At 35.0% G+C, this 17,306-nt stretch overlaps 1 protein-coding gene across 1 annotated transcript in view; it reads right to left on the bottom strand.

The window, feature by feature from the left end:
• The window catches only part of LOC129233522 (insulin-like growth factor 2 mRNA-binding protein 1), a 46,830-nt gene that overhangs the window by 15,377 nt on the left and 14,147 nt on the right, over positions 1–17,306 (bottom strand). The window contains exons 2-3 of the mRNA XM_054867537.1: positions 6,416–6,522; positions 5,379–5,445 (exon numbers count right to left, since the gene is read on the bottom strand). Coding sequence (XP_054723512.1) covers positions 5,379–5,445; positions 6,416–6,522 — 174 coding nt within the window. The remainder of the gene's footprint in view (positions 1–5,378; positions 5,446–6,415; positions 6,523–17,306) is intronic.

The raw sequence follows: 17,306 nt of genomic DNA, 5'->3' as shown, positions 1-17,306 counted from the left end.
AAAATCATGTTAGGGGTTACCTTGGAGCAAGACTGTGGTAATGAAGATGAAGGAAACCTGTTTATAGCTATGCTATAAAAGAAAAAAAAACTTTGAAAAAACTTTTTTTCTCTAGGGGCAAAAATTTAAAAGCATCATAAAAATACTGACAAAGCATAGAGAAGCATTGCAAACACATTTTAGGGTTACAAGGAACCTTCTTTTCAATACAAAGAAATTAGATTTTATGGATGAAAATACATCCAGCAAAAGCTTTTGCCGAATGTGTCGTCAACTTTTGAAATGTTTATGTAGTTAAAAAGAGCTAATATGTAATCACAAAGGGATTTCATACATTAACTTTTTTAACAATATTGTTCACAGTTTGGGAAGCCAAGAAAATCATGTTACGATTTTCTTGGAGCAAGACTGTGATGAGGGAGGGGTACTGGGAGAAAAAAACACTTCCTTCAAAATAGAAATCTAGTAATATTATTTGTGGTAAAATTATTCAGGAGCTGAAATTCAAATTCATAAGGGGAAAGGAAACACCTTCAAGCTTATGTTTGGAGGGTGGTAATCAATTTTGTAAGAGACAGTATTGTTTGACAACTACAGCTCTCTGTGAACTCTCTCAAGCTAAAAGCTTGTGTTTGATGTGTTGTGTTCAATGTAGGTGTATGTACTTGAAACTAAAAGCTAAATTTTACACTAAACTAAAAAATTTTAAATCATAGACTAGACAAAGAAAAATTTATAACTATTATTGGAAATAATATACAGTTAATTTCCGATTATCCACGGAATAGGTGGCACGGTAATCGCGGATAAGAAAAAGGTGGATAATCCGAATTGACAGGCGAAAAAATACTACTGCATACTGTATACAATAGCTAAAAAATATGAATAACACTCATACATACATTTAACCCACAGCTAGAAACATTGCAACATTACATCTACTAACATTGAATGTAAAAAATATACATATGTAAAAACTGAAAACGATCATTAGTATAAAAATATTTCAGGACCCTTAAAAAATAAAATGTGAGAAGCCCTGCAGATAATCCGACGATCCGGAGTGTACTGTAGTTTGTTCCAATTTTGGACAAATGCATGGCTGGGTAAAATTTTTCTACTCCAATTTTAAATGTCAAAAAAAAAAAAAAAAAAGCACAAGAATCTCTAATGGAACTGGCAAGTTCTTGCATTTGCAAACCATGGATTACAGTATAGTTTAATATTCAATAAGGATTATTTTAGACACCATGCTAAATTTAAAAATAAAAGCCCACCAATTTGATATTTTATCAAGCTTAAACACTTCCTTGAGCAGTAATATTTATTTACTAAATAAATAACCAAACATTGTTATGATAATAAGAAGTATCATGATTTTAATACAGCATAATTTAAAATCCTGACAGCAATTCTATTGTCATGCAGTACACTTAACCAACCATCAGTAAATTGGATTAAAATATATAGCATTTCTTGAAAAACCAGTAATTATATTACTTGTAGACAAGTCGGTCCGTCATTTGGGGGGGGGGGGGGGGCGTCAATTGCTGCTTCTCCATGGCTTAAGAAAATAGTATATTTATATAAAAGTGGGCATGGTTTTATCTATTTTTTGTATTGCATACATTTAACATATTTTGAATTCAAGATGCAAAAATTCATGTTTTTTCACTCCCCCCCCCCCCCCCCCCGAGGGAAAACTCTGGGAAACTTTTAAGCGTATGCTTACATAAAAAATGAAAAAACCAGCTCAAGGCAGGTCTCTTACAGTATAGTTTAAACTGTAATCTGCTTAAAACCCTTAAGTTCCTAATTGCTACTAGGCCCAACGGGCCTCTTTTTTACCTTCAATTCACTCCACATATGGGGAAAAAGGAAGGACAATTGATTTATTCAGAGATGTAAATGACCTGACTTATGATCAATGTAAACATCCCAAAATTAATATTTTAAACTGACCTGAAAATTATGGGTAAATCAAAGACTAAATACACAAAATAAACAGCTGTTGTTGGAAATCGTGCAGTTTGTACCATTTATGGACAAACGCATAGCGTCCCAACATTTTTCTACGCAGATTTTGAACGCCAAAAAATGCACAGGAGCCATTTCTTGGAGCTGGACTGCGATAATAGGCTTTTGCGATATTTAGTAAGGAGCACATTTTTTCATTCATTCAATTTTGCTCATTCTTTGCTTTACTTCATTAGTTATATTAATCATTTCACTTTGCTTCTCATTCCAACATGATCAGACTTATGATCTGTCCAAGCAACCCCTTAGTTTAATTTTTTGAATTAAATGAAGAAATGAATAAATTCTGCGAAAATGACTTACAGAAGAAATTTTTTCAGCTGTTGTTGGAAATCGTGCAGTAAGTTCCATTTATGGACAAACGCATAGCGTCCCAACATTTTTCTACGCAGATTTTGAACGCCAAAAAATGCACAAGAGCCATTTCTTGGAGCTGGACTGCGATAATAGGTTTTCGCGATATTTAGTAAGGAGCACATTTTTTCATTCATTCAATTTTACTCATTCTTTGCTTTACTTCATTAGTTATATTAATTATTTCACTTTGCTTCTCATTTCAACATGATCAGACTTATGATCTGTCCAAGCAACCCCTTAGTTTAATTTTTTGAATTAAATGAAGGAAAATGACTTACAGAAGAAATTTTTTCAGCTGTTGTTGGAAATCGTGCAGTAAGTTCCATTTAAGGAAAAATGCATAGCGTCCCAACATTTTTATACGCAGATTTTGAACGCCAAAAAATGCACAAGAGCTATTTCTTGGAGCTGGACTGCGAAATTGATACATTTTTGCAATATTTAAAAAGTGGAAAAATTATGACTGAGTTAATAAAGGACAAAATTGAGAAAAAAAAAAGAAAAATTGACAACTGTTGTTGGAAATCGTGCAGTTTATTCCATTTTTGGACAAATGCATAGCGTCCCAACATTTTTCTACGCAGATATTGAACGCCAAAAAACGCACAAGAGCCATTTCTTGGAGCTGGACTGCGAAATTCATACATTTTTGCAATATTTAAAAATTAGTATATGTTTCATAATATTTCATTCTTGCATTCATTTCATTCAAGTTGAACACCACTGGTTTAAACTAATCTGCAAATTATGAGTTTGAGCTAATCAAGGAAAAACCGAGAGAAAAAAAATTTACAACTGTTGTTGGAAATCGTGCAGTTTGTTCCATTTTTGGACAAATGCATAGCGTTCAAACATTTTTCTACGCAGAAATTGAACGCCAAAAAATGCACAAGAACAATTTCTTGGAGCTGGACTGCGATATTCATACCTTTTGCAATATTAAAAAAATAGTATATGTTTCATATTCATTCTTATTAGTTCATTTTTTCATTACCTTCAGGGTTTTTTTTTTTTTTTTTTTGGAGTATGAATGTACTTTCTACACATGCAATCGAAAAGCTGGCCGAAAGACGTAACCAGGTGCAATTTATTCAATGTCTGGACAAATTCATAGCATCCCCACAATTTTCAACACAGAATTTGAATACATACCAAAAAATGCACAAGAGCAATTTCTTAAAGATGGACTACGATCTTCAAAACATTCTTCATAATATGTTTTGAAATATTAAGTAGATAGCACTGCTAGAAAGAAGCACATGTATGAAACTATCACTAAAATATGTAGTTTATTGGTTGTATCTGGCATATAGAAGCACTATTTACACATTGGTGGTGGGAAGGGACACACTTGATTTGGATTATTTGAAAGGAAGAATCAACTTATAATTTGTTGATAGTTGCATACACATGTTCCTTTCAAGTAGTGCTATGAATTAAATATTTCAACAGGGGTGCCCACCTAGGGGAGAGGGGGTCATGGCGCACACTGCACCATTGAAATTTTTAGGGGTTTTTGAGGGGCATTTTTCCCTTTTTTGGTGGAGTGCTCTTGATTTGAGAGGGGATCTTTCAATATTTAGGGGGGTGCACCCTTGCTCTTAGGGGTGAGCACCCCTGATTTCAAAACATGTTATGATGAATATCATACTCCACTAAGAACTAGCTCTTGTGCATTTTTTAGTGATCAAATTCTGAGGTAAAAAATATGGGGACCCTATGCATTTGTCCAAAAATTGAACAAACTGCACCAGGTTTTGTAGTTCAGTCAACTTTTCCAATAATTCGAAAGAAAGAATGGACTTGCAAGAAGAAACTGCTAATTGTATGTTTTACCTGAGAAGCTAAATTTAATGACAAGATAAAAATTTCGAAAAAAAAAAAGTATCAAGCTTTAGTCAAAGAAAATAAAATTAAGAGTTATATTTTTGAGCTCATGGTTACAGCAATTAAGTTTTATCTTTATAAAGCACATATTCCATAACAACATTTTTAAGCTGCAATAAATAGCCTAGTTGAAATTTTATCTCATAGGGGGAAGCAGTACTTTTCATTTCAAAAGCTATAATTAAACAATTAGGCATTTTTTAAAAATAAGATATTATAATGTTTTATGGTATGGGTACGGAATATGTCCAAAATATATGTTAATAACATTAAGAGCTTGAAAGACTTGTGTCGCGATCGGCAGCGCGCTCCGCCAAAAGTGGGGAAGGAGTGAGGGGGAGGAGAGAACGCCGCGCGAAGAAGGGGGCAGTTGACCCCTGGAAGCTCAAGAGAGAAGAGGTACGTCTCTCGGTCCCGTACACACGGGAGGTTGTGATTTTCTTCTCGCGGTTTGCGAGAAGGGCTTAGCTGGCCTTTGTCGGTCAGGTTACTACCCATCATTCATTCCATATTCATCATCATCATCTTGTACATAGAATTGTATAAATAAAGCTGTGTTCAGCGAACTCTGCTCAATTGCCTCCTCACACCAATCTCACAAGTAATTACAACGGCCCCCGCTCGGCCAACTCCGACAACTTGCTCTAACTGAAACTTTTTAATTTTAAGGCAAAACATGGTGACTGATTAAGAACAAAAATTACAGACTAGACAAAGGTTTTGTACGTTTGGAAAAGTTAAAAACAAACAAAAATGATAAAATCATAAACAGAGATGTAGTTTAAAAAAGCCAATATGTAACCACTATGAGATTTCATACATTAGCTTTTTTAACCAATATATTATTCACAGATTGGGAAGCCAAGAAAACCACAGTAAGGTGATCTTGGAGCAAGACTGTGGTCTGTCAAAACATGACTTAAGTATTTATTTCAAGGATTCTAACAAAAAAAAATTAAGCAAAAATCATACTAAAATAATACATCCGAAAAACTATTTAATTTGTCTTAAAGGTGGGCTTTTAATTCAGGGCTTTAAGAAGACACTTACAGAGCAATCACAGGTTAAGAAATTGTAATACAGGAATAGACACATACTGCTGTGCTTGATCCTGAGTTTCATATGTTACAATTGCACTGCAGCTGTCTTCTGTTTTTCCAACTCCTGAAAAGAACACATTTATTATTTCCTATGCTTTCGGGACAAAATTGTCAGCAGCTCAGTTATACCTTTTAACTTCAGTGCAAGAAAAACATTCTCAATTATCATAAATAAATATATAAATATATATAAAAGAAGCACCATCATATAATGTATTTGTAACCTGGACAATTCAATCAAATTGAACATCACAACTCAGTTCAATAGGCGCCATAGGCAGCTCTATGATACTGGTAGACGATAAATTTCATAGCAATATAAATTTGAACAAGAAAGAACAAAAATTTAAAAGAACAAAAATTTGAAAAAATCCCAAAATACCCTGGGGCCTCATCAGGGGGTCACTTCCCAAGGGTAGGGAAAAAACCATGAGATGCTTCATGAGTGCTGCTGGCGAAATTGCCTAAAAAAGCAGTACTAGTACCCCGACATCTCACAAAACAAGCAATAGGGGTTACCGAAATTCCATAATATAAGCATGACAAGAAGTAATTAAATTGAACATTTACGAACCAAAAATACAAGGTTTACAAAAAGTTAATTAGAACAATTTCATAACTAATTTAAACTACAAGAGAAAAATCACAATTGAACTAAATAGCAAAAGAAAGAACATGTAACAAACAAATGCATGGAACAAACAAAATGACCTACCTCTTCTCTTCCATAAGCTTGCAAATGAAATTTTCCCGTAAGATGCTCTGGATATTGGTTCTCAGGTAAGATGGCACTTGAATTGCTGTCTTCAGATTTGTTTTATTATTGCAGATTTTTTTATATCTAGATATAAAAAATTTGCAAGCTTATGGAAGAGAAACGGTAGGTCATTTTGTTTGTACGCCACTGCTTTTAGACATCCGATAGAATCAATAAATAAAATCCAGAAGAAAAAAAATAATTTTTCATATTTCAAATAATTAGATACTGCTGGCTTTTACTGCTAATTTTTAAAACATAAATAATTACTACATACCCTTTTCGCACTGTAAAACATTTCCGAAAGTGGAAAATAACCTTTTGATCTCATCCCACGGTACTTGTGGAGGAATATTTGTTACATGAAGTTTATTTGTACGGTTCCTAAAAAGCAAAAAGAAAAACATTACATAATTGAAATTAAACATGTTCCAAAATCAAATCAAATAGTAATGACAGGCCTGCTACTGACCAAAATGTTATTGGTTCGTGTTTGGCAACCACAAATATGAAAACTACTTTTCAGACTGAACTTAAGGCGGTTTTGCTGAAGAAGCTATATTACTAACAAGAACAGATTTTTTTGGGGGGGGTCTGTTCTGAAATGGGAATTTTTGTAATGGGAGAACATGGTTCACTTTGCTCCAATTGCAATGCTTAAATCTTAAGCAGAAAGAAAGGTGTTAATTTTAGTCAAAAAGATTCTTCTTCAACTTGGGAAACAGATTTATTAACTCTAGGAACTTTCTTTAAATCTTTGGTGTAGGCATTGCTGTGCGGGTACAGCAATGAGATAAATAAAAAATAAACACAGTTCCAGTAAAAGGTTGTCCATAAATGACAACACTTTTGTACCTATTTTGCCATCTCCCCACCCTCATAAGGGTCAAGACTCCTGACCTATTTGAAAGAATGAGAACCCAAAAAAACTCCTTCACTCCAATCCCCCCCCCCCCCCCCCCCCCCCGTTTAGTATCTTAAGAAAATTCCTGGAGTGAGCTGAAATTAGCAGGGGTCGATCCAGCGCCAAATTGGGGCCGCTTTGCGGCCCCATTCACAAAATTCCGCGTCGCAGAAGCGGCCCCATTCACAAAATTCCCCATCGCAAATGCGGCCCCATTCACAAAATTCCGCGTCGTAAAAGCAGCCCCTTCACAAAAATTTATAAAAAGGCAGCCTTTTCACATTATTTTTTAACCGCAAATGTGTACGCATCTACGCGGGAGCCTCTTCCACCTTCCCCCATCTTATCTTTTTGCTTGCTGCGTGAGGTGTTTTTGCTTGAGAGCGTCAGAGAGGGAATGGGAGAGGGACACTTGTGATTGGTAGCTTGTTTTCAGGAAAATCTTAAATTTTACTTTGATTACACAATATATATTTAGTATTAATTTGTGTTGAGTTTCAAAATCCAATTTTTAAATAACTTTACTTAAAATAAAATTATTTTACATGCTGTTTTTATATTTTTATTTGTTTTGAAGATCTTGATTTCCTTACATCGGCCATGGTAAACGAATTTTTCGCATTTTTGATGTTTCCTGTACCTTGTTAAGAGGCAAACAAATAAAATTTCTTATATATTTATTAACATCATTAAATTGCAAAGTTTTAAACGAAATACCTACTCTGTAAGAACGTCAAAAGTTAAAAAATTAAACGCTGAATGCTGGTGCAGTATTATTTTGGGTTTTAATTACTTTTAAGTTTTTCAAACACATACATGGAATCTTTAATGAGTTCAAAATTTCACTTCTGTGTTAAGAAATATGTGATATCTTTGAGTCTGTTCATATTGTATTTATTAGGAGTTATCATTACGTTCAGCAGCATGTGCAATTTTCATTGCTCTTAAAGTATTTGAGAGGGGCAAACAGGAAATCTGTTGTGAGACTTTCACCTTAAGAAAGCGTGCCGTATTTGTAAAAAGCAATAAATGTAATGTATGTGTCAAATTACGAATAAAATGTTAAGGGTCTTACTTCCCCCCTCCCCCAGCGCATTTTCTCTTGACAGCTTTCAGGTATTCTTCAAGAACTTGCAATCACCCCTGAAACCTGTCTAGGGCTTTTCTATAACGATACGACAGCTAAAAATGCTTTAATATAATCTTTTCCAAGAAAAAAATCACAAGAAGGTCTTTTTTACAAAAATAAAGAAAATTCACAAAAATATTTTGCTTTTTCACAAAAATAACGAAATTTCACAAAAATATTTTGCCTTTTCACAAAATGGAGACCCAAAAAATAAAACCTGGATCGACCCCTGATTAGACACAACACTCAACAGGGTGGAAAACAATTTATAGTAATTTTTTTCCACCCTGTAAACAATTTTAATTTATTGCTTTTAGCATGGAGATAAACAAACATTCAGTGGGAAGGTCGGAAAGTCTATAAGGGAAGATTGCTTTTCGTACTACGAAATCGGAGTGGGGTCGTTTCCAAAATTTTAAAAGTATTTTTTCTGAAAGAGAATGTTTAAAAACATAGGATCTGACAATTTTTTAAATAATTTGTTTAAGTTTAATAATTAATATTTTCAAAAAATTACTTAAATCGGCACGCTTTCAATGTTTATGCTTCTGTCCAATGACGTCACAAATGATGAAATGCCATTCTGTGTTGCCATTCACAGAACAAAATATTTAATTTGCATCTTTACTCACGTGTATTGGAAATGATATGGTCGATAGCAAGCATAGAGCACAATTTTAATTCGCTGCTTGATTATCATAACGTGGAAACACAGTGAAAAATGCGCCAAAGGACATCATTTGTGACGTCATAAAGACCACGCCTTGTTTGAAAAATTGGACATTTTAAAAAATTAAACTAGTATGTTGTGGCCATCACGAAACTTTCTTCCATATCTTTCTTGTGAATTCTGATATCTCCCTATGCTTGAAGAGAATGCAATATTCCCAGCAACAACCAAAAAAAAAAAAAACTTGACGACCATCCGAATTCCTGAATTTCCGCAAAAGCAAAGAACGACTTGAAAGTTATTTTAAAAGCCTTGCTTGAATTAATTAGATGTTTTATTTGTTAACAAACATAAAATGGCAACAGTTATTAATTTTAAATCATTGTGATAACATTTCCGATTATTTCCCAAAAATTAAAATCACGTGAAATATGCAGACAACAGTATTACAATTTATCTTTCTTATTGTTGCATTTATAAAGTTATTTTTATTTACACAAAAAAAAAATCAGCCCCCCATGGAGCGATTGGCGCCAAAATTGAAACAATGCCTATTTACAAATAGATTCACATTTATTCCAAATTTAATCCAAAACGCAGCATTACTTCTCGAGAAATGGCACTCACAATGAAAAAAAAGAACATTCGATTGCGCCACCCCCTTTTCAACTTTTGACACCAAAATAAAATCAGCTCTTATACCCACTAAGGTCTACTTGTCAAAAAAATTTTGTTTGATTCCGTTCGTTATTTCTTGAGATACAGCAGTAACAATTGACGGCAAAAAACGTTCTATAGCTCAACCCCCGTTTGAGTTATTGACACCAAAATTGAATCAGCACCTGTTCCTGTTAATGGCAACATATGGACCAAATTTTTTTTAATTCCGCCAGTTACTTCCTGAGGAATAGCAAGCATGCGTAACTCAAAAAACGTCCCATTGCTCCACCCCCCCCTGGAGGAATTCGAGCCAAAAACCAATGGGCACAAGTTCACATAGGGACACATATGTGTACCAAATTTCGTTTGATTTCATGCGGTAGTTTTTGCTGTAGAGCGCCACAAAAAACTGGTCACACACCGACATGACACACACACACACACAGACATTTTCCAAAAATATTTGAAATGGACTCAGCACACCTTAAAACGTTCGAATCCGTCAAAATTCGAAATTCGAAAATTTGCACGAATCCAATACTTTCTTCTATATATTAGATATAGAAGAAAGTAAAAATAACTGTAGGGAAAATGAAAGTATTTTCTGGGTGGTGTTATTTTTTTTTGCTTATTCTATCAATTTCAGTGACAAAAAGTACTACTTTTGACTGAAGGAATCAACCCCATTTTGGCTACGTGTGAAATGCAATAGCCATATTTGTTCATTCGCAAACAAGATGCTTAAGTTTCCAAAAATAAAGCGGAATTTGATGTTTATTCAACTGCAAGCTAATGAAAACAGCGTGAAATATGTTGTAGATATTTGATTTAAGAAAATTTATTTTGTTGCATTTTTGCCGTGGTCACCATATTTGGTCATTTGAAAAATGGTAGTAGACAAGATGCTTAAGTGCCAAGTTTCCAAAAAAAAAAAAAATTTAATGTTTGTTGTAATGCAAACTATTGAAATTAAAGGCAAATGTGCCCCCCCCCCCCATCCCCTGGATAAGTTTGAGTTGTTTTCTTGAAAACTGCGAAACTTTACTTTCAAAAACATTATCATCATTACTTTAAAATCTTAAGTGCTAAAAAGTTGACATCTCTTCTAAATTGTAGTTTCTTAAGGATTTTTATTACTTAATACCTGCATGCAACAAATTTTTAAAAACCCATGTATTATCTAAAATTTATTGCGGAGTCGCCATGTTTGGTCATTTGCAAGCTAGAAGTAGACAGTTGCCGAAGTTTCGAAAAACAAATTCGATGTTTATCGCATCACTAACGATTTAACCTAAAATGTGAAAAAAAAAAATCTGGTTTAATCGTTCTCTTGAACAGTGAAATTTTATCAGCAAATCTGTATCCATTGCTTTGGAGGCTGATACGGAGAAACTATCATTGAGTGGAACCTGCGTGCGTTGTTAGCTTTTAATTTGATAGAATACCTTTTTTTCGGTTTTCGGCTAAAAAGCAAAAAATAAAACTCTTTGAATTGCTACATTGAAACTACGTATTTCATATAAAATGCAGTTTCTTGCCGACTTTTCATTCAGTTATACTTATTAAAACTTACTTTTAGTACAAATAACGATCGCAAAAAATAGTCGTTTGCAGAAATTATGAGCGCAAAAACCAACCCTTTGCCGCTATACCTTTACGAAACTCACGACAGCAAAAACGAAACTTTTTGTACAAAAATATATGAAGCATCCAATGAAATGATTCCCCCCCCCCTCGTATCGCAACTTCAGGATTATGTTCTCAGAGCAGGAATTAATAGATTTTATCTCGTCTCTATGATTATGTTATGCAAGATCCACAATCGCAGCTAAGAGGCGCGCGCCACAATAAGGAGGATCTTACAATAATCTCGGGTTTCGGCACAGCTTTTATGGTATTGACCTAAGTCAATATTTTAGCGATTTGACTGGGCGTTCAAAAATTTGATGCTAGTTTATATCCATTGCGACGTTTGCGAAGAATGGCAGTAAAAATAGCATATTTGGGGAAGATTCCCCCCTTTCTGCCAGATTCCCAATTATGGAAATACAGTGAAATTCTGTTACAACGAATACCAATACAACGACATTTCCGTTTCAACGAACTACATTTTCAGTCCTTATATAACTGCCATTACATTATTTGAATTCCATTACAACGAAATTCTCGTTACAACGAACAAAATTTGCGGTCCCTTGAAGTGCGTTGTAACGGGATTTCACTGTATCCTCAAACCACGCAACCTAAGGGAACCGGGAAGATTTTGATAAAGAAAAATCTGGCTAGTTTTCCCAGTTGTCGCCAAATTATTTTGACGCCGAAGACCAAGAGCTAATGTATTTCAATTTCAGCCTTGCTGATCGTGCCAAAATAAGATTACAGCTTGTCAACTCCCAACTATCTAAATGGCAAGTTTCGTATAAAACCAGGAGAAAATGGCAACCCCCCCCCCCCACACCTGACTAAGCGAGGGGAAATTTCGATAATTGGGAATTTGGCGATCTTTCTTCATTGGCATCAGTTTTTAACTCCAGAGCCTCCGCAAGAGGTATTTTTCTTTGCAAATCTAAACAAAGAGATCGGAAACACCTATTCACATAGGGTTACTATAAATCAGCAGGGTTACCAAAATAAAATTATTTACGCCAAAAATGAAACGACCGCGCCAGATTCCCAATTATCGAAATATCCCCCAAGAAGTTGATATAGAGACGATCGCCAACTTTTGTGCAATAGTTGTTTTGTTCCTGTGACGCGACGGTCTAAATCTCGGGGACATTTAGATAATTGGGAATATGGCGCAGTCATCTCATTTTTGGCGTAAATTTTTCTTTTTTTTTTTTTTGTAACCCTGCTGATTTATTGTAACCCTATGCGAATGGATGTTTTCGGTCTCTGTTTGGATTTGCAAATAAAAATACCTCTCGCAAAAATTGACGACAATGAAGAAAGATCGCCAGATTCCCAATTATCGAAATCCTTCCTAAATCCTTTTCGTAGTATATTCGCCGCCAAAAAATTTGACAACAGTTGAAAAATAGCCTGAAAACTCAGCTACCGAAATCTTCCCGAAACGTTTCCATTCATAATAATTAGCAGCAGTTAAACCTACTAAAATATTTTAACATTTCAATTAATAATAGTAATTTCAGCTTTTATACACCACATCGAAATGACGTTCGCCAGCTTTTCACATAAAATTGGTTTTTAAAAACTTAATATATATTAAAATATCAAATATGCATCTCGTATTTCTCTGAAAGCGAAACAAGGTTTTATGAATAATATTTCTTAAACGTTATTATACAAACTACATCTATACATATCACAAAATATAAAAAAGAAAGATCTCGCTGCATTAATTTAGTTCAAATGAGCTCAAGGGTGAATTAAGATTGATAAAATAACGAATTTTAAAAGATACCTTGGCTCAAATTCTCGCATTTCGCTGAAATATATTTTTCAAATGGTTTAACAGGAGGAAGAAATAAGTCAGCTATCACTATGCGTAATGTATCTTCAATGAAAATTCTAAAGTTTTATAATCGCATCATTTCAATTGTTACCTAGCAACAAATTAACATTTCGTTATTTATTCACGATGCCCTAGTGGGGCTATGTGTCATTATTTGTTACGAACTTAATATCAATATTGTACATAAGAACGATGCGACCCTTTCAATTTTCCGAAAAAATCCGATTTTATAAATGTCACCTTGGTGATTCAACGGTAAGTACCATACTTTGTGTTACTAAGTATGGTACTTTTCCGTTTTCGGTACGTCACTTGGTCTGGCGACTTGTTTACAATCTACCTCAGCGACAATGCAAAAAGTGGTTCGCGATACCTACTAGTACATATTACGCAAGTCAGTCAGAAAGTTAGTTGCATTACTTCGTAAATATGATCCGTCTGAGACAAATTTGATGAAACTCTGTGGCAACATTTCAGACATGTACCTTTATCCATGGCCCCACTCAATACTTACAATATTATGTAAGCGCCAGCGTCATTGAGTGGGGCCATGCTTTATCATGGGACGGAGCGGTTTCCCCAAGGCAAGTTTAGTTTTTGTGATAATGAATCGCAAACATGTCTCAACAGCTGCAAGTGGAGTCCAAATTGGAAATGCGTGCAGTCATTCAATTTTGTGGACAAAAAAATGCAACTGAACTGAAATTTATGGGCATTAGCATGAAGTGTCGTGTGGTGAAAATGCAATATCACGTCAAGCTATCGTGAAATGGTGCAACATGTTTGAGAATGAACGTACCGATATTGACGACGCTGAGCGAAAGGGAAGACTTAAGTTTAGGTGGGAAGTGTGGGATCACCCTCCCTAGCTCCCTAAACCTTTCACCTCCTGACTACCATGTTTTTTGGTCGCATGAAACTAGAAATTTCAAAGCGACGATACCATTCGGATGCCGAAGTGAAAGCGGCAACCTAACAATGGTTATTGGACATTGGACGGGATTTCTTTGCAGAAGGCATAGAAAAACGTGTACCATGCCTCGAAGAGTGCTTGAATAAAGGATGTGGTTGCGTTAAAAAGTAGATTTTGAATGGAACTTCAGGATAACAATAAAGTTATTGTAAAATTTCAATACTTTTTTTGTTTTCTTGAGCAGTGCAACTAACTTTCTGACTGACCCTCGTACATGCCTGACCACCGAGGAGATGAAAGGCAAACATCCGGTTTAGAGGCAGAAATGGACGAAGGACGAATCTATTAGTTTTCAGGAAAGCCGGCTTTTGCAGATGTGTATTAACCACTAAATTAAGTAAGATCACATAGAAATTCACGGAGCACGCGCATCAAAATTTTCTCTCCTTTCTGAATGCTTTGAGAAAAGGCCAGACGAGAGGTCCTGTCAGCCTAGTCGGAAACTAAGGGCCCGGCGACACTAATGCAAAATTAAAAAAGAAAAAAAGAGGAATAAAAAAAGGGGGGGACGCAGGGCCGTATCCAGAGGGGGGGCCTGACGGGCCCGGGCCCCCCCCGAAACCCAAAATGTTTTGTACCGTAAAACAGAAGGGTTTATTTTTTATTTTTTTATTTTTTAAATTCCTAATGTCAGAAAAGGAAAATAACAAAGTTTTTTTTATTAATTTTTCTACTATTCAAAATTTATAATATTTTGAAGAAATACAGAAAAAGCAGTTCTAGTTCTCATTAGCCGCAAGGCACACTTCAAATTTAGACCTTTAATTAGGACTTCCTGCTCTCTTTCCCAATTCAATTCAGGGCAGTCCAGGGTTAAGGCATGCCCTTTGTCAGTTCGTTGTTTTTCAAGTCTACCAAACTGACTTCTGTGCACTTCCTCCTCCAGGTGAATACACAGAAATTTTGGGGCTGTCACAAATGTCTTTTTCGGGCGCCCTCCATATTGTTTACCCATAATTTCAACCCTAGATTTAAAGATATTGGGCCCTATTTAAGCTCGGGCCAGGGCCAACAGGTGTCCCTTCTCCCCTCTGTGCACGACCCTGCCCTCCTCCTCCTATAACTCTTATAAAACTTACACTGTACTGATTTCGAGCCGGGGACTCCCCAAAGGCTGGGCCCCTAGTTTCCGATTAGGCGAGTATCTTGTTACCAAGATGTGCCAAATTCAGCTCCTTGATACATCCTGAGTAAAAAATGCAAAAATCACGATTCTCGCGTTTTTGTAGCATAATTTTCAAGATCATTTTTGTGACTGATATGTTTCATGTCTTTCATTTATTTAATGCCGTATTCAGTATCATGGAAGTTCTTTTGTTATTGCTTGTTTTTTTTTTCTTACCTCTACTGCATACTGTTAATACCTTAAGTATGAGGGAAAAAAAATAACACTTATTCTACTCTCTTTCATTTACTGCACTACTTGTGATTGAAAAAAAAAGTTTGTTTCGAGAAATATTTCGTTGCATTTATTTTTTAACTTAAAACGGGTGTGTCTTACAAAGTTATAATCATTTTGTAAGACTGTGCAATCAACTTCTGAAAAGTGTAAATAAAGAGCTTCAAATAATTTCAACTGTTAGAGAGTCTTTGAAAATTATTTAAGTTTTTGAAATTCCTTGAAAAGTTCTTCAATTTTGTATCTTATCAAGAAAATAAAGTATGAATTGTCCAAATGGCCAGAATATTACTCTTCTGTTCTTATTTTCTGAATGTCTACACCATTTCTTTTAAACTATTTTGTAGAATTTTCATACTGTAGGGCATTAAATGGAAAAAAAAATGGGAATAGGGTTAGTGATCAAAAACAAACTTCACTAAAATCCGATATGAGCAGATGACGGGGTGCTTCTCTTTTCTCCTCTCTCGTTTTTCCTCTCTGTCCATTAATTTCCATGATTTGTCGAGCAAGCAATTTTTACTTTGTTTGATCTTGATTTGCAAAAGAATGTATAACTTTTGAAAGACTTTGTTTGCCTATTTTTTTTTTCTTCATATTTTTGTAGTCTCAAATTACCTAATATAAGGCCTCAAATTACAGATTTTTTTTCAAAAATTTTTCGGGGGAAAAACCCCCGGACCCCCTGAAATTATGGATGTTCTACATCCGACTTAAAGGGACACTCTCCTGTTATCCTTACCACTACAAGGTGAATAGGAAAAGTAATAAGAAATTAAAATAAAATAACAGTCCAAACAGTGGAATCATTAAAAATCGAGACAAAAAGTCTTCTATGTTAACATTTTTATGCGTTTGGTGTGTCTATGTATACTATATGTGTGTGTGTGTGTGTTAGGGCAATGTGCTAATCCGGGCCCCTCCCGAAAAAAATTTCTGGATACGGCCTTGGGGGGACGTAAGATTAAGTAAAATTCACTCTTTCGGTATTTACTGTTGTGGCGCTCAAAGTTAATTTTTTTCCAGTAAGCAGTTTTTATATTTGTCTTCCCCCCCCCTTTTCTTTTTCTTTTGGGGGGGGGGGTCCGTTGACATAACTGACAAGCTGTCCGCCTTGGCTCTCTGCGGCCCTTTTTGAGAGTACCCAAATACAGCCTCGGCTTCATTAATTCCATATTCTGCAAGGACGAACTTCATTTGCGGTCACCGTTCTACTGCAGTTGCATGTAAAGAATTTATTTTCTTTCGGATAAGAGAGAGAGACGAACTCATTTTTAAGGTCCCTTTGAGATCGTTTTTAACGAGGTTCGACTGTATCATGTGAAATCTTTTAAAGCCACATTTATCCACAATTGATTTATTTAACTTTCAGATAAATGAAGTTAGGTGCAGAAACCTCACCATCTGTCCTTGACTTTTGCTTTCCCCCATTTATCATAAGATAGACTGATTTTAGGCATTTTACGAACGGAAAAAGTATTGTAGACGAAAGAGCTGACACACTGGCCACTTCAATTAGAAATTAATCATTCAAAGCAGCACAGGAAAAAGTGGGTTCTCTAGTTGACTTTAAAAAAAGGAATAAGTTACGTTCTTTTCTATTTGCTTGAAACAGCAATGAAAAAAATCACACTTATTTTATTTCATACTTTATGATGCGAACCAAGCTTATAGAAATGTAACGCCTGTTTATTTTACTTTATATCTGTGAGAAATTAGAATGGTCTGGGGGAGGGGAACGGAAATCTTAGGGAAAACACCAGTCTTATTAAGATTTTTTTTTCTGAAAGTTGATTCTCACCTGTAAAAAACCTAAATTTGTATTCAGAAAGTGAATGCTTTTTTTCTCAAAATTTATTATTAGATTTCCATTTGAAAAAGGTTTTTTTTGGTAAGCCAAGCTGCACATCAAAGTATTAATTTATTATACCAGTCATTGGAAACGTCGAAGATGAAAT

Source organism: Uloborus diversus, unplaced genomic scaffold (genome assembly GCF_026930045.1).
Source record: "Uloborus diversus isolate 005 unplaced genomic scaffold, Udiv.v.3.1 scaffold_499, whole genome shotgun sequence".
Classification (NCBI taxonomy): Eukaryota; Metazoa; Arthropoda; class Arachnida; order Araneae; family Uloboridae; genus Uloborus; species Uloborus diversus.
The sequence above is the reverse complement of the archived record's forward strand: the minus strand, read 5'-3'. Positions and strand labels throughout refer to the sequence as shown.